The 24,309-nt window shown below is 58.7% G+C and overlaps 1 protein-coding gene across 1 annotated transcript in view; it reads left to right on the top strand.

Annotated features, from left to right (window-relative positions):
- The window catches only part of Slc29a3 (solute carrier family 29 member 3), a 34,116-nt gene that overhangs the window by 6,113 nt on the left and 3,694 nt on the right, over positions 1-24,309 (top strand). The window contains exons 3-5 of the mRNA XM_027931410.2: positions 12,709-12,791; positions 18,135-18,361; positions 22,363-22,525. Of these exons, the coding sequence (XP_027787211.2) occupies positions 12,709-12,791; positions 18,135-18,361; positions 22,363-22,525 (473 nt within the window). The remainder of the gene's footprint in view (positions 1-12,708; positions 12,792-18,134; positions 18,362-22,362; positions 22,526-24,309) is intronic.

Raw genomic sequence — 24,309 nt, 5'->3', positions numbered from 1 at the left:
GACTGGCAGGTGCAGTGGCTTGGCTCTGGGTCTGAGTCAGCCTCTGTGACACCTTGTTTTCCTGGTGTATAAAAGCACCATGTTGTTGGGTGTGGTGGCACACGCCTGTAATCTTAGTGGCTTGGGGAGTCTGAGGCAGGAGGATCACAGGTTCAAAGCCAGCCTCAACAACTCAGTGAGGCCCTAAGCAACTCAGTGAGACCCTGCCTCTAAATAAAATACAAAAAAGGGCTGGGGATGTGGCTCAGAGGTTAAGTACCCCTGGGTTCAATCCCTGTATTTTTTTAAAAAAAGAACCATATCCTGGGTGGGTGTGGGTAAGCCCATTCCTGGGTGTTGGGACAGACCTGGTCCACTATCCCAGGTGCTGTACAAACATGATCAGTGCAAATCCCCGGGGGCCTGGAGCAGCTCTTCCGAGCTGCCTGTGGCCCTGGTGTGTCCCCATGGGCTCTGCCTTAGCCGGATGCTTTATGGTCCTCTCTTATTCACTAGGGGCTCCTGCGTCCCAGCCGTCCACTGGCCTCAGTAGATGCTGCTGCCCACTGGGCTTCTTCCAGCAGGTCCCCGCCCCCAGGTGCAGGCTGCTGAGGGAGGGAGAGCAAGTGCAGGGTCTCTGGGAACGGTGCTGGCTCTTGGCGGAGAGGCCCTCCCAGGCCGCCCCTTCCCAGCTGCAGGCACTTAGCATTCCAGCCCCGCTCAAAGCTTTATTGCCGGTTTCCAAGTGCTGGCAGGTGCGGATGTAGTACCTGTGGCTGCCCGGAGCTCCTGGCTCTTGGCATCGGAGATGAGAGACCTGTCACCCCTCGATTCATGGGCCGGTGCTGGGAACAGGCGTGCTGGGGTGTCTCTGCGTTTTCTGGGCTATTTTTCTTTTCCTCATTCCTCATTCCTGCCACCGCCTCCCCCGTGCTGCCCCTCCTCTTCCCAATTCCCTGCAAGAGGCGGCCGGTCTGCCCGGCATCTTGAGGGCCAGTTTGTGGGAAAGGGACGGGGGAGTTGGACAAATCCGTCTCTGCCTGCCACCTGCAGCTCCATCAGCTGAGGGTCTCCATGGTTGGGATTTTTTTAGGGGGGAGATACTTTAAATATTTTGCTGGAATAGATAGCACTTGCTGGGGAGTTTGACCCCGTAGGATTGTTTGAACAGAAACCCCCACTCCAGTGATGTCACTTTCAAGGTCACCTCCCGTGCCAGGCTCCCATCTTCTGCCTGCAGCAGTTTGGGCATGGTTTAGACAGCCTGCTGCATGCCCGTCTCTCCTCTCTTTCTCTGGAATGAGACCCACAAATAAACCCAGCGAAGCCCTGTTGGCCCAGGGCCAAAAACTTAGGGCATAACCGAGGAAGAGTTGGCATGGAAAGCTGGCGTGGGGCAAGCTGCCGCAGCCTCCATTTTGGGAGCCCACTGTGCCGGCAGTGGGGTGGCACAGATTTCCTCTTGTTACCCCAGCAAGGCGGGTCTCAGTGACGCCCCCCACTTTTTTTTTTTTTTTTTTGCGGTTCTGGGGATTGAACCCAGAGGTGCTCTACCCCAGAGCTATGTCCCCAGCTCTTTTTATTTTATTTTGAGACAGGGCCTCCCTAACTTACCCAGGCTGGACTGGAGCTTGTGATCTTCCCTTCTCAGCCCCCTGAGTGGCTGGGATTCCTGGTGGGCAGCACTAGGCCTGGCTGGCCATCTATTTTTTAAGAGCTGAATTCCAAAGATTGGTGCTGGGTGAAATATCCCCTCCCCCATCAAAATGCAGTAAGGCGGGGTTTTGCCTGAGCCCCGTCAAGGAGATGGCAGGAGATGGTGGGGACAGTTGGAGAAGTGGGGTGGGGGTTCCAGGCTCCTGCCACAAGGTATGGGTGAGCCACGTGCAGAGGGCAGCACCCCCTCCCCGCCAGCCGCCCAGTCAGGGGCTGCTCTAGACCATTTTTTTTTTTAAATTAGATCGAAAAGCGAGTCATTTTTCATTCCCCTGTCCACTCTCGGACTCTAACTGCAGTCCAGCCAACGTGACAGTCCCAGTAAAACACCTGGGACAGCCTTGTCTTTGTTTTTAGCCCTCGCCACGTCCTGCAGAGGCAGGGAGCCGGTCTGGCCTCAGCCTGTGGGTCCTGGCTCTCGGGGCCTCGCCGGCCCTGATTCTCTTTATTTTCCCCCCTCCTGATCTCGCCCCCTCCCCTCCTGCACCCCGTTCCCAGACCCTCAGGGCCATCGATTGCTCGGTCTGTGCCTTCGATTTTCTTTCTTCCCGCACACCTCCCTAGAATCCAGAGGCGATTTCCTGCACACGTTAGGAGCGGGCCTGGGCCCTGAGCTCCAGGGTCTTCTTAAGGTGATTGATCATCACAAGCACCCGGAGAGCAGGACCCAGAGGAGGGTCTCTAGGAGAAGCCGTGGCCTCTTCACTGAGGGCAGCCACGGTCTGCGAAGGGTCTGCGGGGACGGTGGGTGCCCAGGGGCTCTGCTGGACTCCTGCCAGTCCTCTGCATGTGCGTGTGTGGAGGCACACGTGTCTGAGGCCTGTGGCAGCCTGTGGTTTGGGCCCATGAGACAGACAGAAATTATCTGTCTATAGTGGAAACCGTGGGCAGGAGGAGGAGGAAGTGCCTGCTGGAGCCAGCCCAGGGCCTCCTCCTGGTGCTCCTCCTGGGTGTCCTCCTGTGGAGGACAGCTGGAGCACCCAGACCACTTCCTGACCACCACCACGTGGCAGGCGGAGACTGATGTGGGCTGCGCGGGCCGTAGGTGGGGAGTGTCCTAGATGGCCTGCTTCCTTCTTTCCCCGGTCATGTGCCGGAGATCAGGCTACATAAGAGGAAGGACGGGCCATCGGGTGTCAGCAGTCAGGGAGCCTCGAGTCAGGCATCGTGCAGAAGCTCAGGGTCACCCTGTGGACTTCCCAGGGTCCTGGTGTCTCTGGCCCTTCCCTCTGTCTGTCTCTGAGCCCTTCCTCTGCCCCTCTGAGGGCACAGAGGGAACAGGAGCATGAAAATCAGAGAAGCCACTCGTCCCTTGTTGGGGTGGCTTTGACAGCAGAGGGGGTGCAGGGTTGATGGAAATGCTACTGTTTCCCTCCTCCCCTGCGTGGTGGGACGGCCCTGGGACTCTGGAGAGCTGGCATTTTTTTCTGCCGACCTTTCAAACTCGCTGGTGACCAGGGCCTGCAGTCTCCCCTCTAGTTTAGACTAGACTGGGACCAGCAGCTCTGGTCTACCGGGGGCAGAGGGCAAATGTTCTAGGATTTGGGGGCCACACTCTGGCAGCTGCTCAGTTCATCCCTTGACAGTACGTGGCCCAACCATGGTGACCGAGTCCCAGTATTTACAAAAAAGGTGGTGACCAGATTCGGCCCAGGGACAGGCCTTTGCCCACCTCTGGACTGGTTACTCCTTTATGGATCGCCCCCACGCTGGTGAACCTTGGTCATTTGCAGAGATGCCACTGACCTATCTTCCATTAATTCTCTTCACGCCTTTGCCAACGGTTCCCTGGACTGGATCTGAGGTTCCACAAGGCAGGAACTGGGCCTGATCTCAGTGCGTAGAATATCCAGTGAGCTCAGCCAGTGTGTGCAGGAGGGTGAATTCATCCAGGCGCTGGTGAGGGCCTGTCCTGGGTGGGTGCTGGGCTGGAGGCGAAGGGGAGGGATGGGGGTGTGGTGTGGGTCTGGGGTCGTGCCCAGCATGAACTTCACCTCCCTGTCCAGGCCACAGCACACCCTGCCCACGTCCATCAAGCCTGGATCTTTGGGGTTATCCCTTATTCCCTTGGTCCCTCTACCCCCACATTCAGTCCATCAACATGTCCTGTAGCTTGAACCTCAAAAAAGTCTCAAATCCCTCTCTCCCTCCAAGGCCAGCCTCAGCCTCAGCCTCTCTGACCATACTGCCTCCCTGGTGGAACCTCCCATCAGTTCTCTGTGGCACTGTAGAAATGAGCTGAAGACATAAATGGAGAGGCCTTGCACGTCACCTGACAGCCCAGGGGACAGAGGGCTGAGTTTGAGCTGTGTAGCTTTGGGCGAGTTGCCTAACCTCTCTGAGCTTTGGTTTTTTCATCTGGAACATGAGTCTTCCCTGGAAGGGGAGCATGGAACCATTGGATATGTAAAGAGTGCTGGGGACAGCAGAGCTGGGAGGGCCTCAGCGAACGCTGTGGGGACCAAGTTAGAATCCTGCGGCAGCTTCCCACTTAGAATAAAATCCCCAATCCAAATTCCCTTGACCGCTGGGAACTCTGGGCAGTCCTGTCCAGGCCCAGCCTCGGTCCCCTCGACACCTTCTCTCCCTGTGCAGTGTCAGGCTCACCCCCGTGGTGGCTTGAGAGAATGAACCAATGGAGAACTGAGCAGCCCTGTGACAACTTCTCCTGCCCCGTCCTTCCTGTCATTCCACCAGGTGACTCCCTTGTGCTCAGCACTGATTGTACCTGTTGGACATGCTGGAACCTTCCAATGCTCCTGCTACCTTTGGACACTAAAATTCCTCTTCAACCTGCCACCCAAGACCCCCCCTTAACCTCCTCTCCGGCCTCCCTGGGCCCTGTCACTCCACCTGGGAGTGGATGCTGCGGGGAAGCCCTAGGACTTCCTGGGGCTGCCACCGCGAAGTGGCACAACCCGGGAGGCTGGCCAGGCCCTGCTGCTTCTAGCCTCGGGCTCCTGTGGCAGCCTCACGCTAGCCTCTGCGTCCTTCCCCCCCTCAGTCGTCTGTGTGCCCCCCCTTCCACCAACACTGGACATAGGGCTCACCTCCTCCGTGATGACCTCACCTCCACCATATCTGCAAAGACCTTGTTTCCAAATCAGGTCGCACCCCGAGGTTCTGGGTGGACCCGGATGTGGGGAGCACATCCCAGCATGGGTGAGCGGCAGGCGGTATCAGAGCGAGAGGAAGGAGACCAGCATGAGTGGGTGGGCTGGAGGCCCGAGGCAGCAGAGTCCAGCTGCCTTTCTTTTTGACCAAAGGGAGGCCTCGAGAGCGCCTCCTGGCGGACAGGGAGGAGCACGCAGCAGTGAGGGAGAGTGCAGGTGAGAGGTGAGAGCCGGTGCTGTCAGCGGTCTCTGTCCCCCGAGGCTGGAGAGAGGACCTCACAGAGAAGAGAAGGTGCCCTCAGAATACATACACCCACAGGGAAGCAGGGAGCTCCTTCCAGAGGCCTCAGGAACCTGGCTGGTCTTCTGGCGGGGGTTCTAAAGGATGGGGAGCGCCTCTGAGCTCTACGAGGACAAGATATTGTAAATATATCCATTAAGGATTGAACCCAGGGCACTTAACCACTGAGCCATGTCCCCAGCCCTTTTTACTTTTTGAGACAGGGCCTTGCTAAGTTGTCTAGGGCCTCACTCAGTCACTGAGCCTGACCTCGAACTTGCAGTCCTTCTGCCTCAGCCTCCCAAGCCTCTGGAATTATAGGCATGTGCCATTGCACCTGGTGAGAAAAGATTTCAGTGACCCCAGTAAGCTCAGGCCTGGAGACGCCCTGAGAGACCAAGGGGCGGGCTGATGTTGTGCAGATGTCTAATGGGGGCTCCCGTCCTCAGGGTGGCAGCCTTGACTCAGTCTGCACTGCCGGAGTCTTTCCAGGCTTCCCTGTGATTCTGTCCCCAGTTTTGTTCTGCCCTCAGGGCCCTGGCCGCTCTATGCAGCCTCCCTGGACCTGGGCTCCTTGTGGCCCCTGGAGCAGGGGCTGCCCCTCCCTCCCTCCCTGCCCCTCCCACGCCCTCAGCTGCATGCCCCTCCTTTCCCGGATGGATGCCCCAAACACAGGGCCTTGGAGCCCACCCAAAGGACCCAGCACCTCTCCTATAAGGAGCTCACCTTTCAGCCTCCCCAGGGTGGTTCCTGCGGTGCCCTGGGCGAGGGCGCCTCCCCTGCACGTTGCAGGCTGCAGGATTCAGCTGTCCGAAGGTGGCAACTCGGCGACGCAGGCTATTCTCGCCAGCCTGCACGCTGCTGCTAATTTCATGCTCCTGTGATCCAGGTAACGCTCGGCTGCCTTGAGCCACCACCCCGGGCTGGAATCGCTTTTTCTCGCCTGCAGGAGCCCAGCTGCCCCTGCTGCCCTGGGCGGCTGTGGGGGCTGCACAAAGCGGCCTGGCCCCAGGTCTGTCCACTGCAGCTCGTGACTAATTGCCACACTGATTTCAAAGTGCCTGGATGGCATTCCGGGGAGGGGAGGCTTAACCAGGGCTTGCCAGACATGAACGGGCTCATTTTGGGGGCCCCCCGCCCCGAGAAACCTCTTAATCTGGACTCTGAGCCTGGAGTCAGATTCTCCCAGCAGAGCTGCTTAGCTCGGAGCCCAGGAAGTGCTCCCTGTCGGAAAACGGGCTGCACATCTGGACGCTGGCTCCGCCGGGTTTCTAAATTGCATATGAAGAGCGTCTCTGGCTCTCCTGGTGTTCCCTCACTGGGCCAGAGCGCAGCAGATGACAGTGACTTGCTTATCACCATCGCATGTGAGCTGGGTGCCCCGTGTCCTGGCCAGCAGTGGCTCGTCCCCACTTGCCAGTCGGAGGGCTGCAGACACCTGGCATCCCAGCCACGGTCTGTCTGCAGTCTGGGTTTTGAGCCCCAACCCCACCCCGGGGGCATCTGCAGGGTCTTGCACAGTCGGGAGGAAAGTGGGGACTTGTGCCCAGGGTGGCCCAAACACACTGTCCTCTCCGCCCCCCCAACTCTTTTTTTTCCAGTGCTGGGAGTAGAATCTAAATGTCATGGGTGCCAGGCAAGTGCCCTACCACTGAGTCACGTCCCCAGCCATACCATCCTCTCTAATGCGGTGTCTGCTGAGCACTGACCGCGTCCTCCATTCCCAGTAGCTGATAGAGGCGGAGCGGGGCCTTTTCCCTGCTGTGTTGAAATGTTTATCTTTAACTCTGTCAGATCCGCAGGCCTGTGGAAATGCCCTGGGGGATGGGAAGCAGGTTCGGGAGGAGATGGCTCACACTTCGCCTCACCCTGTCCAGGCAGAGGGGAGAGGCATCAGGCCCCGGCTCAGGCAGGCCATCCTGGCTGGGGCAAAGGATAGATGCCACCCACACCGAGCTCAGTGTGACTTGCCCTGATGGACCTCGGGTCCCTGGGGCTGGCCCCTGCTTATTGCTGGAGAGGCAGGATGCCTGACTAGGCCACTAGGGCAAACAGGTGACACACTGCGGTCCCTGTGATGGAGTCTGGGCTTGTGCAACCATGAAGCAGGCAGCCTCGGGACAGGGCGAGTGGTTCTTGCATTGGTAGAGTGGCACTGCTGATGTCCTCCCCGGCCCCTGCCCTCCCGCATCAGACGCCAACCCACAGCACTCTCCAGGTGTGTGCCCCTGAAGTGCACCCGCTGCTGGCCAGGGGCCGTTCCAGCTCCCTGCTCCCTCACAGGCCCTGGGGAGAGCCCCTGGAGGGGTCTGTGCAGGCCTGGAGCAAGCTGCCTTCCTGAATGTTCTGCAGGATTTTGTTTCCCTACTCAGGTCCCCCTACAGGGGCCGGGGATGATGTTCTGGCTCCCTGAGGCTGAGTGTGGAGCCTCTCCCAGCCCCAGGTCACTGCAGGGTGCAGATAACCTGGGGAGGCCTTGGCGGACAGGGGATCCCAACAGACATTCAGTGGAACTTCCCCTTGGTTTCTCAGAGCTGGGCCTCGCCCACATTGGGTTGAAGTTCACAGTGATGGCTGATGGACCCCTCTTGCCTCAGCGTCCTGGAGACAGGGGCGTGGCTGACAGTCTTTTCTGCCTGCCCCTCACTGTGTGTGGACTGGATGGGCAGCGGGCAATTTGTCTCAGCTCAGCGGATTCCCACTGGTGAGAGGAAAGCCCCTGAGGTCGGCTCCCACCAATGAATCCAGCTGGAGCCCCGCGTGGCAAAGCACACCCCTCTGTGCCCGCCAGGCCGTCCCCCTCCTGTTGGGAGGCCCGAGCCTTCTCCCTGCACCCCACCTCCTGTGTCTGTGAGGCACACTCCCCAATATCTCCAGCTGCCATCCAGGAAAGCCCTGGGGGAAGTCCCCTGGAGGCCCCTCCTGCCCTCTCCCCACACCTGGTGGGTGCTGTGCCCCGGCTCTGGGTCAGCACCAGATACTGAGAGCAGTCAGACAGGGCTGCCTCTCTGTCCCCCATCCATGGACCCGCACAGTGCTGCCTCCCAGGGGCCTGGCACCCTTCAGGGAGCAAAGGAGGAGATGCTGGTTGGATGGACAGTGGACACCCAGCCGTGGCTGGCAGCCTAGGCAGCCTAGGGAGCCTTGGGCTCCTGCTGGGTCCCCAGCTGCTGGGGCTGGGAACCTGCCTGGGGAGCCCTCACCTCACACTGCCTCTGCCCTGCCTCCTTGCTGAGTGCTGTTCTTCCACGTGCATCCCGATGAGGCCACCTGGCCTGCGGGGTTTGGGTGGCTGTACAACTGCTATCGCATGACTCCGAGGGACTCCGTCCATATCACTGTCCATAGGAGGTACACAGCAGAGCCTGCACCATCACATGGGGGGCCCTGGTTCTCCACATCCCTCCACTCCTCCAAGGCTGGGACTCGCCCTCGGCTCCAGGGGTACACGAGGTAGAGGTGGAGATGGCCGCAGGGTGCCTGGTGGGGTAAGTAAAGACCACCTTTGAGGAAACTTGCAGGAGTTTTTCCTAAAACATTACATCACATAAATCCCCCTGAGGTGGGAATTCCAGAGTGTTTTGGAGGGCGTGACTGTCAGCTCCCATTAGGGTCTGGACCCGCGCCCCAGTGCCTTCACACCCCCCTGCATAAACGGGAGGAGGTAACGAGGGGAGCCCGGGAAGGCAGTGCCGGTGCATCTTCAGGACTGGAATGCCGGGCGCCATTGTTGGGTATTTCTTGGAAAGGCTTCGGAAGCCGAGTGATCCCGGGGAAGTGAGGCGGTGACCGAGACAGCAGATATGAGCTGCGGGACCCCTGAGCGCGTGTCACGGCTTTGCAGTAGAACAGCTGCCGCCCAGGCCCGTGGACATCTCCAGAGAAGCCCTGGGAGCCCCGCATTTCAGAACAGTCGGTCAGACAAGCCATTCACCTTCCCTACTGCCTCTGGTCAACGTCTGGCCAAAGGGGGAATGTTGACTGCCCCCCCACCCTGCTTCCAAGACTGTTACCTGGTCCCTTCCACAGCCACTGGGCAGTGCAGAGGCCCAGGGTCAGCAGGTGACTGGATCTGCATGCACTTAAACCTAGTCCGGTTTTTTGAAAACAGTGCAAGCCACTTGCAAAAATTCTAATTCCGGCAGAGGGTTTGCAGGGGCAGGCAGGAGGGGCAGGTGTGGTCAGCAAGCTCAGCCTTTCTTCACTTTGTGGGCCACAGACATTGTCACTATGACTGGAAGTTGCGGAAAGGATCATGATCAGCTGTCCTTGCTTTCACAGCAGTGTCAGTTGCCACAGTGTTCAGGAGACCCTGCTTATGAGCCCCGCCCTCCAGAACCCTATGACAAAATGCTACAAACTGAGTGTGAAACCACACGCTGACCTGCTCGTGGTCTCTGCAGGTGGCCAGGAGTCTGGGAGTGGGTTGGCTGGGCTTTTGGATTAAATTCCCTGGAGCTGCAATCAGGGTGTCAGCCAGGGCTGTGTCTCATCCGAAGCCCCTTGGGAGAAGGGCCACTCCCAAACCTGTCCAGGTTGTTGGCAGAATTCAGTTCCTTGTGGTTGTGGCCCCGAGAGCTTCAGTTTCCTGCAGGAGACCACCCGCAGCAACTTGGGGTCACCTGCAGTGCCTTGCCACATGGGGTTCCCCAGCATAGCCACCTACGTCCTCAAAGCCAGTGTAGGAGAAATGAAGCCAGCAAGAAGGCTGCCACCGTCTTCCATGACACAGAATGATGTGCACCTGATCACACAACCTGTCAGCCTTGCTTTCTGTTCTTGGCTGGAAGCCCCCCTTGGTGAGGCATCCCATAGGGGTGTGAGCACCAGGAGGGGGGGAGCATGGGGCCACACTGAGTGCCCATCGCACCTCATTTTGCTAGAACTCTGCATACAGGCAGAAACAGCAGAGAATTAAGTAAAAAACCCACAACATCTTTATATCAGGATGAAGTGTTTTGTTTTTTTTTTGGTACAGGGGCGCTTAACCTCTGAGCCACATCCCCAGCCCTTTTTTGTATTTTAAGAGACGGGGTCTTGCTGAATTAATCAAAACCTTAATAAGTTGCTGAGGCTGGCTTTGAACTTGTGATCCTCCTGCCTCAGCCTCCCGAGCTGTTGGGATTACTGCTTTGTGCCACCATGCCTGGCTGTTTTGTTTTAATGAAAAAGGTCCTCGGAATGCGCTGTGTCAAGCAGATCACCACCTCACTTCCCATCCATACCAGTCGAACGGTGGTCCAGCCTCAGTTCCTCTCTAGGTAGAACGTGCCTGTCTGGCACGTTCTTTGTGCAGCAGAGAAATGAGCTCAGTCAGCAGAAAGAAAGTTAGAATCTCTCAGTTGTCAGTATTTTAAGCTCTCCAACATTAAAAGATGCAGTTCTCTGCTCGACTCTCAACAAACCAGAACATTCAGTTACCTGGAAAATCCCCATCCCTAAAACATTCAGGGAACCTGAGCCTCCTCCAAAAATAAACACAGATTCTGCATCGGGCCTGAGAGCCAGTCACGGGCTTGCCACTGTCGGAGCAGCCAGAGCGTGAAGGGTGCGTCTTCAAGAGGCTGGCCCTGGGGGTCTGGGTCCCCCTGCAGCCTTCTCTCCCTAAGGGCTGCGCCCCACCACTCCCACCCTGGCACCCGCCTGACTTACGCAGGCCCAGCCACTGTGTCAGGTGGAATTGACTGACTGCCCCGGCCAGTCCAGGCTCTGCTGAGCCCATCAGGGCAGGAACAATGAGGTGGCATCTCAAAGGCCCAGGCTATTTCTAAGGCTCATGGTTGATGGCCCGCACCAGCAGCGGTTATCATTTTAATTGCAAAGCCACCGTGACCTTTTATTCAGGGTGCAGATTTCAAAGACCACGGGCTGAAAAGAAGCCATAGACTGGTCTCTGCCTAAGACTAGGAGGGGCCCACCGACAGCCTTCTTTCTTGGTCTCCAGGCTACAATCATACTTGCCCCCTAAAGAATCTGACCCTCAATTTCAAGGTCTGAGTGCAGTTCCACCTCCTCTGGAGCCTCTCCTCAAAGCCACACTCTTTCTCATTTTCTCAAGGGGTCACCCCTCCACCCCACTCCCCACCCCTGTCCTGCCCTCCTACCGGGGACTCCTCAGGTCTCCTCGCTCCTTCCTCTGATTGGGCAAAGGAAAACAATGAGCGAGGAGTTCTGACACGGCTTCCTGTGGAGTCCTGAGCTGTGGAGAGCCTTCCCGGTCCCCAGGGGACACACGGCCTTCCTGGAGGGAAGGTCACACCTGTGCTCCTGGGTGAGCTCCAGGATTGGCAGGGCTCTTTGGACTTGCACATGCTCCACACGCGTTGTTCCTGGCACTTGGTCCTCCCGTGGGCTCCCCGTTAGGTGAGCTGGCTGGAGCTGGCCCGGGTGGGCTCCCACACAGTTTCTGGTTCCTGGTTTCGGGCTCAACGGTGTCATTCCCACAAATCCTCTGTGGCTTTAGACTGCAAATGCTCACTATCTCCGCTTAGGACCCCGTCCCCAGCTGGGGTTTGTGGCTTAACCTACTGTGACCAAAGCCAGAGTAGTCCCCCTTTTCCAGTGGTGGTTTTGGGGGGTTGTTTGCTTTGTTTTTGACAGTGGTGGGGAGGAGACCCCGGGCCTCCGGCATGCTGGGCCAGCACCTTACCACTGAGTCACACCAGTGTTTTGTTTTTATTTTATTTACTTTTGGGTACCAGGGATTGAACCCAGGAGCACCTAACCACTGAGCCACGTCTCTAGCCCCTCTTTTATGTAAGGACAGGATCAGGGCTTCACCAAGTTTCTGAGGCTGGCCTCAAGCTTGCGATTCTCTCTCCCAGCCTCCAGAGTTGCAGGGATTACAGGCGTGCCCCGCCTCGCCTGGCCAGTGTTTTGTTTGTAAAGACAGCGACGCTGAGGGGTCATGCGCAGAGAGTAAAGTCCATCCTACCGCAGGGCCAGTTCTCAGAGCATTGGCGAGCACAGCGGGTCTCTCCCCGGCATCGTCAGCTATGTGTTCTAGTAGGTTCTAACCAGCACAGCCTCCCTTCCTCTGGGCTCTTGCCGTCTTGTCCATGTCCCAGAGCTGATGCCAAAATAACGCACTTCCCCTCATCCTGGCCAGTAGGAGCCACTTCCCAACACGGCTTTGACCTTGGCCACTTGCTCTGCCAAGGGAGTGAGTCCAGAGCTCGGGTGGTGTCTCCGGCGGGAGTGGGGCTGGCGAGTTTGAAAGGGGTCTCACTTGGTCCCCAGAACTGAGGACGTGGCTGAGTCAGGACAAAGCCTGTGGGTAGGGTCATTCTGTATTCTGGCCAAAGGCTGGAGGGCAAAGCTTTTCTTCTTGACCTGCACTGAGTCCCGTCCCTACTGCTCAAAGTCCCCGTGGGGCAGGTTGAGGGGGTAGGAGCGGGGTCCTCCCTGGGGACAGGGACAACGTGAGATCCTTCACTGTGACCCGGCACTTAACGGCCAAGTGTTCACGTGCTGACATCAGTGGCTGTTGGTTGAGGGACTGAGCGTCTGAGGTTGGAGATGGGGGGACCCCATGGGCCTGGGAGTCTGAGGACAGTGGGAGGAGCCTCCAGAGGGGCCCTGGTCTGCGGTGGCCTCACCTCCTCCCTTGTGTGCTTCCAGAACTACTTTGAGAGCTACCTTGCCGTGGCCTCCACTGTGCCCGCCCTGCTGTGCCTGGTGGTCAACTTCCTGCTTGTCAACAGGTAGGCCTCCCCCAGGTGCCCCTCCCCGCGGCCACCCAGGTAGGGGGCAGCTCAGAGGAGTCCTCGCAGCTGGGCCTCAGGTCACTGAGCCACCAGGGCCTGGCCAGGGAGCTGGACTTCCACCTTCCAGCTGCACATGGTGACCAGGGCAGCAGCCAGGAGGGTGGGGACAGCGGGTTTCCTTCCCTCTCTCCCGGGGTCTGTGGAAGCTGAGCCACTGTCACTTCTGACAGCATCCTGCAGCTTCGGGCTGCCTAGAGGAGCCGCCACACCAGCTGATGTGCCAACCACTCACTAGGGGTAGGGACACTTTCTTTTTTTGGTACCAGGGATTGAACCACCCAGGGGTGCTTAACCACTGAGCCACACCCCCAGCCGCTTTTGGTATTTTATTTAGAGACAGGGTCTCACTGAGTTGCTTAGCACCTCACTTTTTCTGAGGCTGGCTTTGAACTCGCCATCCTCCTGCCTCAGCCTCCCGGGCTGCTGGGATGACAGGCTGCACCATAGCGCCCGGCTGAGAATTCCTGATATCACACTGATGAGGTTGGGAGAGGCTCCATGTGGGTGCACCACAGAGGAAGGGATTGTTAAAGAGAATAGCAAATAATCATGACCCAAAGACCCCCTAGGTGACTCTTGCCATCCATTCTCAATTTGAGTTCACACAGGCAGTCGCCCTAGCAACGTCACCTACGTTTCCCTCAAGTGCTGCTAGGTGATAACATTGACTCCACTGTGGTCCAGGAACCTGGGCTTCTCTCTAACGCAGCCCACTGGAACCTTCTGTCAGTGATGACAAATCTATTGGGCTTGGCTCTGATCAATTTGTCGTGTCACCCTGGATCTCAGGCTGAACAGGATTCTCAGGCAGATTTGGGCTCAGGGAATGCCCCTGATTGATTAGTGATGTCTGCTCTGAGTGAAGAAGGAGGGGGCAGCCCCCAGCCTCCTGTGTGCTCATCCCCAGCACCGCAGCCTCCCCAAGTGGGCCGTCCTCTGGGCTGAGCCAGTGAGCATGCTGGACAATATCCCAAAGCATGGTGGCTGGGGATAATAGCTGGGGGTCAGCAGGGCTCTGCGGGCAGCACTGACCCCGTTTTCACTCCAGCAGGCAGGGCTTACGCCCCTTCCTCAGCTGTCCCCCTCATCTCTGTCTCTCACTTGTGGTCACTGCTCCATGCTTGACCTGTGGAGGTGTCCGGAAGTCCTCTCCGTGTCCAGGGCACCCAGACCCTTCTTCCCCATGGCAAGCTGTGTGTCTGAACCTGCCTCACTCTCCCTGTCCCCTAGGCCACCATCAGTGTCCTCATGGGGCTGAGAGCGGGGGACACCCTGCAGAGATCCCACCCCAGGAGAGGGGAGGGTGGTGTTGGGGGCAGAGCCAGACCCTGGCAGCACCCAGCTGGAGAGAGGCGGGGATGGGGTGCGGCTATGGTAGTGGGAAGCCCCCAGGGTTGGTTCCAGGAGCAGGGGCTTCTGCCCAGCTGGGTGACCTGGCACACATGGGTGGGCGCTGCCATCCGCTTAGGTCCGAAGCCACCTTCTGAAACATGACGAGGGAGATACCCCCTTGGCATCTCAGGACGCACAGCAAGCCAGCGGGGAGGCCCTGGTGTGACCCTGGGGATCTGCCCTTGCCTGACCTGGCTCTGGTGGGGGGGGGGGGGGCTGGGCACTGCGGGAACATGCTCCCAGCCCCGTCTGTTCCCAGGCTGGGAGAGGACCCTCTGGGGCTCGGCTGTTTCTTATTTAATGTGCGAGATTGAAATGTCTCCTTCTCTCCCTCCTGGAGCACCCTGGCTTTCTCTGACTGGCTCATCCATAATCGCCAAGTGTTTTATTATGTTAAATCGGCAGCATCATAAATACTTATGAGGAGGATTTACATTTTGGAGACTTATGAAGAAACTGTCCCCTGGGGTCCTGAGCCCTCCCTTGTGGTGGGGGGGCAAGGGGTGGGGGTGGGGAACCGGCAGCCTGGGAACCGTGGACGTCCCTCTCCAAGAATCTTCACGTTGTGTGGCCTGCCCAGGCTCGTGGGCTGTCATCTTGGCCATGCCCTGTCCCCAAGTAGAACTCTGACACCAGGGCAACATTCGCCTGCACCTTCGCTAGAGTCCCAAGAGCATCACGCTCCCTGGGGCCACTTTCCTACCCTGGGGGAGGAAGAAGCAGAGACAGATAGTGTGCCCCCCCGGAGCTCTGGGGTGGGGTGGGCTGAGCCCCGCACATTTCGTAAAGCCTTATGGCATTGGAAATGGCCCCGGGATCCCCAAGGTCCTGGGGCCATGGGCGGAGGCTCTGGTGCAGTTGAGGCTGCAGATAACTAGGTGGGAAGGCACCTGTGCAGGTGAGGCTCTACACCCTGGGGGAGGGGCGGTGGGAAGGCACCTGTGCAGGTGAGGCGCTATACCCTGGGGGAGGGGCTGCGCTCTGGACTGCTCTGCTTTTGTGATGTGTTTGGCATTGGCCTCATTCCCCACTGTGTCCCCTAGGTCTCTGCAAAGCCACCTTCTTGTTCAAGCCACTAATTTCCTTGTGGTGAAGCCCCGGGGGGCTCTGCGATTCAGCCCCCATTACTGCCAGCTTTTCCATCATTGTGTCTGGGAGACAGGTGTGGGCAGCCGGCCACAGCCACACCCAAGGGGTGGAAGGCAGGTAGTGTGGGGGGATGAGGCCAGCGCGAGGAGCGGCCAAGCACCACTGCTCTCCCGGGTTGTTAGATGCGCTTCCCAGCAGACCTTTACCAGGAACTGATTGGAATCTTTTGGTATTTTTCCTCAACCTCTGCATTCACTTGTATTTCCCCTGGTTTAGAATGCTCCATTATTAGAGACCTGATTATTCGCTATTCCAGGCTTTTCTTTTTAGAGAGGAGACAGAGGCTCAGAGAATATTCACCTGGGATCACACTGCGAGTTGATGGCCGAGCTGGGCAGAGTGTTGCTGGCCGTTTGTCTCCGGGATGGGTGGGGCAGCTCTGGGTGCAGAAGGCGGGCCCCCTGGGTGAGACTGGAGTATGAAGGATGACCCTGAGCATCAGGGCCAAGGCTTGACCCCCAGCTTCCTGGGTGTCTGATTTGCTCTGACTGTAGATGCTCCGTGGCTGCCCACCTGGCAGCTGCCTTGGCTGAAGCTCCTGTGCACCTGGGGAAGGTGTGTCTTACTGGGAGTCTTAGTGGGCATCTTGGTGAAGTTTCCCAGAAGCAGACCCTGAAACAAGGGAGGGTCAGGCAGAAGGAGGGGACACCCACCAGCCCAGCCACCGCCAGGGACCCAGGGCTTAGTGCTGCCCGGAGCCAGCAGAACACACCAGGTGGGAGCTGGGGTGTCCCCCTCCAGCCCCTCCAGGCGTCATCGCTGAAGCCTGCTCTTAGTGCCAAGCGCCTGTCACTTCCAGCCTGCCTCCTGCACCAATGTGGCAAGGGAAGGCTTGTGGGTGGGCACAGCAGCGTCCCTGGGAGCTCCTGCCCGTTCCTCCTCAGCTTGCAACTCTGACGGACCTCTATGTTGGTGGGTGCGCTTGAAACAAATGTCAGAGACTCCAAAGGGGCTGAACTCGTTCTTTAAAGTTCAGATCAGAGCTGCCCTGGGCGTGATCGGGTCTAGGGAGTCCCCTCTGCCCTGTCCCTGGGCTCTGCGAGTCTCCACTGGCTCATCTCTGGCAGCCTCCCCCAACACAGCCGCCAGGTCGACTCTGGCAGCCAAATAGACGCTGCACGGAGCCGCTCCCTACCACCTCCCAGTCAGTCCTGGGAGAGAGCGGTGGCCCTGAGCCGGTCACACGCTATCCCTAATCCAGCCACTCCCAGTGGCCAGGAGCTCGGGACGCTCTCGTCACCTGGGCTGGGTCATGTGCCTGTTGTGTGAGGTTGGGGTGGTGTAGGTGACAGGGCTGGCCAACAGACCCCAGGCCCACCCCATTCCCCCTGAGGACCAGGTCCTGGGCTGGCAGGATAAGGAGGCCCTCGAGGGCCGGCTCTGTCTCTTTCCAGCCTTGTCCCGTGCTCTCCTCTCCATCTTGACTGCAGCCGGAGTCCGCTGTCACTTCCGTGAAGGCACACAGGTGGACAGTCTTTCCAGACCTGTGTGCCCAGCCCAGGGCACTGCCCGTTCTCCCCTTGGGGCAGGATGGGTCGTGTGGCCCCCGGATGCCCCACCGGCTCCAATGGCCCTCTGCTGGGGGAACACAGGGCCTGTGCTGCTTGTCCCCTGCCCGCTGCCTGCACAGCACTCGGCACGCGGTGCTCAGGGCCAGCTCCCCACGACTCCTCTGCAGCCAGGCCTGTCCCTGCGCTTCCTCGGGCTTCCTGCCCCCCTCATAGTGCCCAGGCCTCACCTGCCCTCCCACCGGGAACCCGGAGGAGACTCAGGTTCACTGCGGCCCTTTCCTCTCGTCCTCTCGCTCCCCCTCGTGCCCACGTGTCTGTGTGTCCTTTCCGACCTTCCACGTTTGTCTCACTCACGCCCCCGCCCGCCCCTGGTTAGTGGGAGAGTGAACTGAATCTGGTTAGGGCTCGGTCTGCTCTGATGGCCTCAGGGCCCTGGAGATGGTGCTGTCCCTCCTGGAATAGAAACCGGGCCTTTCTCCCACGGCCTCCTTCCCCGCTATCCTCCTGGGTCCATGGAGGCTGGGAGGCGGGCAGGGTTTGGGTGTGGTGTGGCATTAGGGGCACCTGGGGCCTGGCCCTGGGCACACCAGCTCTGCCTTGGCTGCTGCCCTCACAGTTGAGACCAACTTGGGACAGTCCGGCCCTGGCCCCCCATGCTGTGCCACTCAGAGTCCCTTCATCCCAGGAAGCCGTTGGGTACCCCCTAGGGCCCAGCCGAGTGTCCTTGAACAAGTCCCTTAAGCTCTCTGACTCAGCCTCCCTAGCCGTGGTGTCAGAAGGGACCTACACGTGGAAGAGTGGCCAGCCCAAGTTAGGGACTGTGAGTGGTAATGGATGGCGATGACAAAGCTCTGGTTGCTCTGGGCACTCGGCAAAGCCAGCAGGAGCACAGCTCCGGGGGCAGGCGGAGCAGGGGGCTTAGCAGGCACCGACCCTCGCAGCCAGTGAGCTGAAGAGCAGAGTGTCACCCGGAGAGGACACCCGCACTGGCCCTGCCCCTGCTGCACACCGTTTACCTCCCTGGAGCCCCCGCACCCCTGAGTGCATCCTCCCCAGGTGCAGGTGCACAGCTGAAGCCGGGGCCACTCCCACGAGCAGGAAGGCAGGGCTCAAACCCAGGCTCCTGGACGCAGAGTGGACGTTGCCACCCAGCTCCCCCGCCTCCCCAGCACCACCCCCAAGCCACGCCGGAGGCCACATCTAACGGCTCTTGTTGTCTTCACCGCAGGATTCCCGTCCGTGTCCGCGTCCTGGCCTCCCTGACCGTCACGCTGGCCATCTTCGTGGTGATGACCGTGCTGGTGAAGGTGGACACCTCCTCCTGGCGCCACGGCTTCTTCGCTGTCACCATTGTCTGCATGGTGATCGTCAGTGGTTCCTCCACCATCTTCAGCAGCAGCGTCTACGGCCTGACTGGCGCCTTCCCCATGAGGAACGCCCAGGCACTGATATCAGGTGAGAGCTGCTCCGCTCTGTGGCCCGGGGCCGATCCTGGGAGCCCACTGGAGGCCGGAGGCCGGAAGCTGGCAGCTGCCCTGAGCTGGGCTAGAGCAGGGGCTTGGGTTCTACCTGGACCTCCCCGTGGCTGCTTGGGCTTCCTGGTGGCATGGTGTCCAGGCAGCAGGGAGTGTGTCCCCAGAGGCTCAGGCAGTGCATTATTTTCGACCGAGCTACGCAGGATCACTTCCACCATAGCTGTTAGGCCACTTAGACTCAAGGCCACCCAGGTCTCTGTGGGAGAGTGTGGCGATCACACCAGAAGAGGAACAGGCAGGAGGGAGCCGCAATCGCAGTCATTTATGAAAACCAGGTCGCCTTCCAAGTACCATTTCTGAACCAGCCTTTCTTTCTCCCCTCCCTCCTCCTTCCTGTGTCTCTTCCTGCCCTGTCCTCTCCACCCTTTTTTCTCCTTTCCTCCTTTCTATCTGCCTTTTCTTCTTTCCCATTTTATAGAGGATCCGCCTGGTGCCAGGGATTCAAAGGTGAACGAGATGCGTCCTCTTGGAGCCGATGGCCTAGTGAATGAGCGCCTCGGTCACCTGGACTTGGACCTTCTCTGGGCTGGCTTGTGACTGGCAGGGGTCAACCCCCCAGCTGAAGTTTCCATGCAGATGCTGAGCCTGTTATCAGGACCTCAGCCATTTCGTCCCTGTCCCCAGTGACCCCTCAAGGTAAAACAGAGCTGGGTCAATCAGCCTCCGAGCTTTCCCCAGAAATCACCACCCCTAGAGCAAGCCCGAGGCTTGGCCTCTCTGTCTGTGTCCCCACACGTCTCTGATGTACAGAGGAGTGCTTTCAACGTTTGCCGACTTGAGAAGAATTGTTTAGACTGTACGCTGTGCCCATTGGGTCAGGATGCCAGGTGCTACGTGGCAGGGATGACAAGTACCTTGATGAGCAGATCCCCCTCCCCGCCCAGCGCCAGGGCCAGACATCACTAATAGATCCCTATCTTTCCTCCTGAGCCTCTAAATCCTTCTCAACACGGCCCTTGAGGCAATTACTCGGGCAGGATCAGAGTCTAGATGTGAGTTCCGGTCTGTTTGCCATCTTTGATATGGGATTAGGCTTCTGGCTCTATTCTGGGAAAACCTTGGGCCTAAAATAAAATAAAAATGGACTCGTTGCTGAGTTTCCTAAGCCCAGTCCACAGGCCCTTGCCGTGCTTCAAGAAGGGCAGGTCTGGGCCGAGGGAAAGGGCCACCAAACATTAATCCCCCTGTCACCCTTGGCCTGAAAAAGAGGCTCTGATCCCCTCACCTCCCTCCACCGAGCTGGAGGAGGGCTCTTCTGTGTGACTTCAGCCCAGCTGGCTTCCGCTCCAGGGGCCAGTGACCAGACACCATTGATATCAGCAAGTGGCCCTTCCCAGTTATCCTTCCCCAGGGGACCACCCAGGAACGAGTGGATTCAAGATGGAGCATTTAGGGCTTAGACTTTGGCACGGGTTCTCCCGGGACAGAAGCTGTTGTCATGACTGGGCGCAGCCCCCACCAGGGGTGTCCAGCATCCTGGGCATCCGAGGTGGCTGCAGCTCCCAGAGCCCCAGCACCCTTTTCGTTTGGGCCCCGAAGAGCCCATCTGTGAATTCTGGGCGTGTTGGCATCTGAGGAACAATTCATTTGTTTCCAGGGTGTTTTTTTTAAACCTCTCATTTGCATGTATTTCCATAACTGATGAGATAAAAGCAGGGAGTCATGAAGGATGAGCTCCCGGAGGCCTGGTTTGTTGTTGATGATAAAATTGCAAATTCTCCACAAGTTGGTAAGGGAGAGGGGGAATCAATAGGCGGGACGTTAAGATCTCTCCTCCGGGCAGCGGCGGAACGTCTTACGGCGTCCAACCCCGGTTCTTAGGAAACGTCCAGGTGGGGATTACAGCTTCTCAGGAGTGGGCCCCCCTCTTGGCAAAGGGTTTACCCTGTTGTCGATGCTTTGATGTGGAAAGGACGGAAATAACCACAACCTAATTGGGAATGTGAGAGGATTTACTTGGAATTTGGACCCTGTCTCCGTTGGGCGCCATTCTGAGCACTCTGCAAATAATAATCCTTTCATTCTTCAGGACAGTCCTGAGAGGTGGGTCTTACTAACACCCCCATCAGAAAATGGGGGAAATGGAGGCACAGAGAGTTTCTATGACTTCGCAAAGGTCACACAGCTAGAAGTAGCAGAGCTGAGACTAGACTGGGATTTGAGGCTCTGGTTCCAAGGTCTGTGCTCTTAGTCACTCTGCAGATTTGGGTGTCTTTGCCTCCCCTCCAGGCCCCACCTAGGCTAATGGAATGGATGCTGACAAAGTTGAGGGAAAGTATTGTCAGCCAAGTGTGGGTGGTGCATGCCTGAATCCCAGAGGCTCGGGAGGCTGAGGCAGGAGGACTGCAAGTTCAAAACCAACCTCAGCAACTTGGCAAGGCCCTAAGCAACTCAGTGAGACCCTGTCTCTAAATAAAATATAAATAGGGCTGGGGATGTGGCTCAGAGGCTAAGCACTGAGTTCAATCCCTGGTAACAACAACAAAAAAAAGAATTGTCCATCGGGGCCAAGGCCAAGGCCATTCCTCATGTAGAGGCTCTGGCTGAGTGTAGGTGAGACAGCAATGGGGCATTGGGTGGGCGGGGCCTCTACTGTCCTGCTCCCAGTCTGCCCCGCCCAGCAGTGGGCAAAGAGGTGCCCAGTAAGAGCTTCCCGGGGTGGCAGAGCAGCTGGCGCCCACATGGGCCAGCCTGCCCCACCGTTCACGGTCAGCCTCCTTGCCTCTCTGAAAGTAGAAATCCCGATGCTCTAAGGCCAGCAGACACATCCCTTCCACCCAGGGGTGGACACGCTCACAGGCATCGGTGTGTGGATAGCAGTGTCCCCTCCTCCATCCATCCTCCCACTCCCTCTCTCTGCCGTCTCGGGATGGACAGGACAAGCACTGGCCCCCGCTTTTCAGGCAGAGCGAGGCAAGAGGTGACCTGCCTGTCACACTCCTGCAGCTGACCCCCCTCGGCTGGCACACACTGACTCCCCATGGCTGAGGCTCCCGAAGCAAAGGAGGACACACCCTGGCCTCCCGGACACAGCCGAGTGACTTGGCAGGGAAGGGAACTGGCACTTGGTGACAGTTTGCCATGTGCCCGGCACTTTCTGAGGATCCTCTCGTGCAGCTGTCAAAGCAGCCCGCGGGCATCGCGGTTCCATCTTACAGACAGCAGACGGTGGCCCTGAGAAGTCCTCCTGGCCTCCAGGGTCAGGGCGAGCGAGGCCGAGTCAAGGGCAGATGTGCATCCTGGGCACGGGGTCCCTGGGCTCTGGGTCTCTGGGCTCGGGGTCCAGGGTCGCCCTGCTAGGTCGCACCACCCGGCACAAGAGAAGCGTTGGGTAGCCGTGAGGGGCATGAGGTGACCTGAGTCAAAGCGCTGGGCGAGGTCCTTCTGTGTGGGGGTGGCTGCCTGCTTGTGGGTGAGTGTGTGAGGCTATGCACATGGGTGTGTGCGTGCGTGTGCTCGTGCACAGGTTCACATGAGGCAGCCCACAGCTGCCTTTGGGTGTGGGTGAGATCCCATGGGCTGGAAGGACTGTGCTGGAATGTCCCCCAGCCTCTCCCTGCTGGCCAAGCACAGAGGAAAGGAGACCCCGAGCTCCCAGAGATTTCTATCCCTCGGATCTAAACCGTCAGGTCCTACTGGGAGGTCAGCACGGGAGGAGGTCAGGGCCAGGGGGAAAACAGGGCAGGAGACAGGTGAGGCCAAGTCCAGCACAGAGCAGGGAGCTGGGCCAGGGACGGGGATGAGCCACCCCCTCTGAAACTCGGCAGGACCCCTTCCTGTCTGCCACCACTTGGGGACACTGAGAACGATGGCCTCTTTCACACTGGAGGAATTTTATTTTGGTCTGAGCAGAAAGGGGCCCTGGACTTGCTCCCCTGTGTCCTCCCCAAGCGACTCCATGGTGTCCTCTGCCCCCTGCAGGAGGAGCCATGGGAGGGACCATCAGCGCCGTGGCCTCGCTGGTGGACCTGGCGGCGTCCAGAGACGTGACGGACAGCACCCTGGCCTTCTTCCTGACGGCGGCCGCCTTCCTGGGACTGTGCCTGGGGCTCTACTTGCTGCTGCCCAGGCTGGAGTACTCCAGGTGAGGCCCTGTCCTGCGCCCTTCGGTCTTCCTAAGTGGACAGCTTCAGCTCTCCGTGTCTGTGTTCCTCATCATCCGACGGGGTCATCTGTTTCCCTGGGGTTTTTGGTCGTGGGGGCTTGGTCCTGGATGGACCCCAGGCTGCTTTACCACTGAGCCACACCCCCAGCCCTTTTTATTTTGAGACAGGGTCTTGCTCTGTTGCTTAGGGCCTCACTAAGTAGCTGAGGCTGGCCTCGAACCTGTGATCCTCCTGCCTCAGCCTCCTGAATTGCAGGCTTGTCGGTTGCCTTCTTTATTACTTGCACCTGCCCCAGGGTGAGCGGGGTCCTCGGTATCCCAGGGCCTCCTGCTGCACCTGGCCTGCAGCAGTCCTGTCAGTCAGTTGGCCTGGCCACTGGTGTGAGCTGGCTGCAAGCCATACCCCCAAGCAGTGGGTGTCTGCAGGTTCAGGGACAGGAAAGGAGGGGGTAGAAGTGGGGCCTGAGCGACAGTAAGAAATCACAGCTCCCGTTCACCCTGCACCCTCTGCTCCAGCAGTGCGCCGGGCCAGCTCAGGGTGCCCACCTGGTTTACTGCTGACACACCGGTTCCTCTTAGCGTTGCTATTCTTTATGGTCATTCCCACGTACAGGTGACACCCAGGGATGGGAGCAGTCAGGGTCCTCACCTGGGTCCACAGCCAGCCTCGGCAGAGCAGGGTCTGCAGGTCCCTCCCAGCCTGCGCTTCCCACCATTCACTGCCTGGTGGGCATGTTTCTGCCCTCAGGATCCCCCTTCGTGCCATGAGTCTCTCTTTTTTCCTTTCTCCAGTTCCTCCTCTTCCTTTCTTCCTTCCACCTGCTCTTTAGAAAACCAATCTTGCCAGGTGCAATGGCACACCCCTGTAATCCCAGCGGCTCGGGAGGCTGAGGCAGGAGGATCTCAAGTTCAAGGCCAGCCTCAGCAAAAACGAGGCACTAAGCAACTCAGAGAGACCCTGTCTCTAAATAAAATACAAATTAGGGCTGGGGATGTGCTCAGTGGTCGAGGGCCCCTGGGTTCAATCCCTGGTACCAAAAAAGAAACCAGCCTTTGGCTTTCTCCCGCGTTTTATCCTTTCCAAAGCATTTTCTAAGCCCTTTTCTTATCTGACATAGGGAGGCAGGAATTGTCCCCACTTTACAGGTGACAATGCTGAGACCCAGAGGAGGCCAGGTTTCCCTGGGCCCCACAGAGGGAGCCGGCTGGGCTGCCCTCTTCCACGGGAACCTATTCTGTGAGGTGGCCTGTGAGCTAAGCAGGTTATGTGCCTATTTTTTGGTTTATTACCAATTCTTCTTCTTCTTCTTCTTCTTCTTATTATTATTATTATTATTACAATTATGATTTTTGTTTGTGACACTCTGTGGTCATCGTTGATTTTGCCACTTTACCCCTGAGGACCTGAGCCCCGGGGAGCTGTGCTCCGGTGGCCCACCTGGCGAGCCACCGCAGGCCCTGACCTTGGGCAGTGCGGGGAGCCATCCAGCCCTGGTTCGTGGCCTCGAGGGTCTTTCCTCCTGCTTCAGGCCTCCTGCCCCTGGGAGGGCGCCAGCCCCCGCCTTCACCAACCCTCACCCCCGGGGGGTCGTGGGCTGCCCTCCTCCCTCGGGGTTGCTCACCACCTCAGCTGGCCTCCGAGGCTTCAGGAGGACAGGACTCAGCCGTGGCGTCCCACAGTGTCCCAGGCGCAGACCCCTGAGCCCCACATTGCCCTGCTGTGGTTCCTGGGGTCAGGTTGGCGCACTGTCCCTGGTCCCCTC

This window comes from Marmota flaviventris, chromosome 4, assembly GCF_047511675.1.
Source record: "Marmota flaviventris isolate mMarFla1 chromosome 4, mMarFla1.hap1, whole genome shotgun sequence".
Classification (NCBI taxonomy): Eukaryota; Metazoa; Chordata; class Mammalia; order Rodentia; family Sciuridae; genus Marmota; species Marmota flaviventris.
Note: the sequence above shows the minus strand (reverse complement) of the source record. Positions and strands in the feature narration are given on the sequence as shown.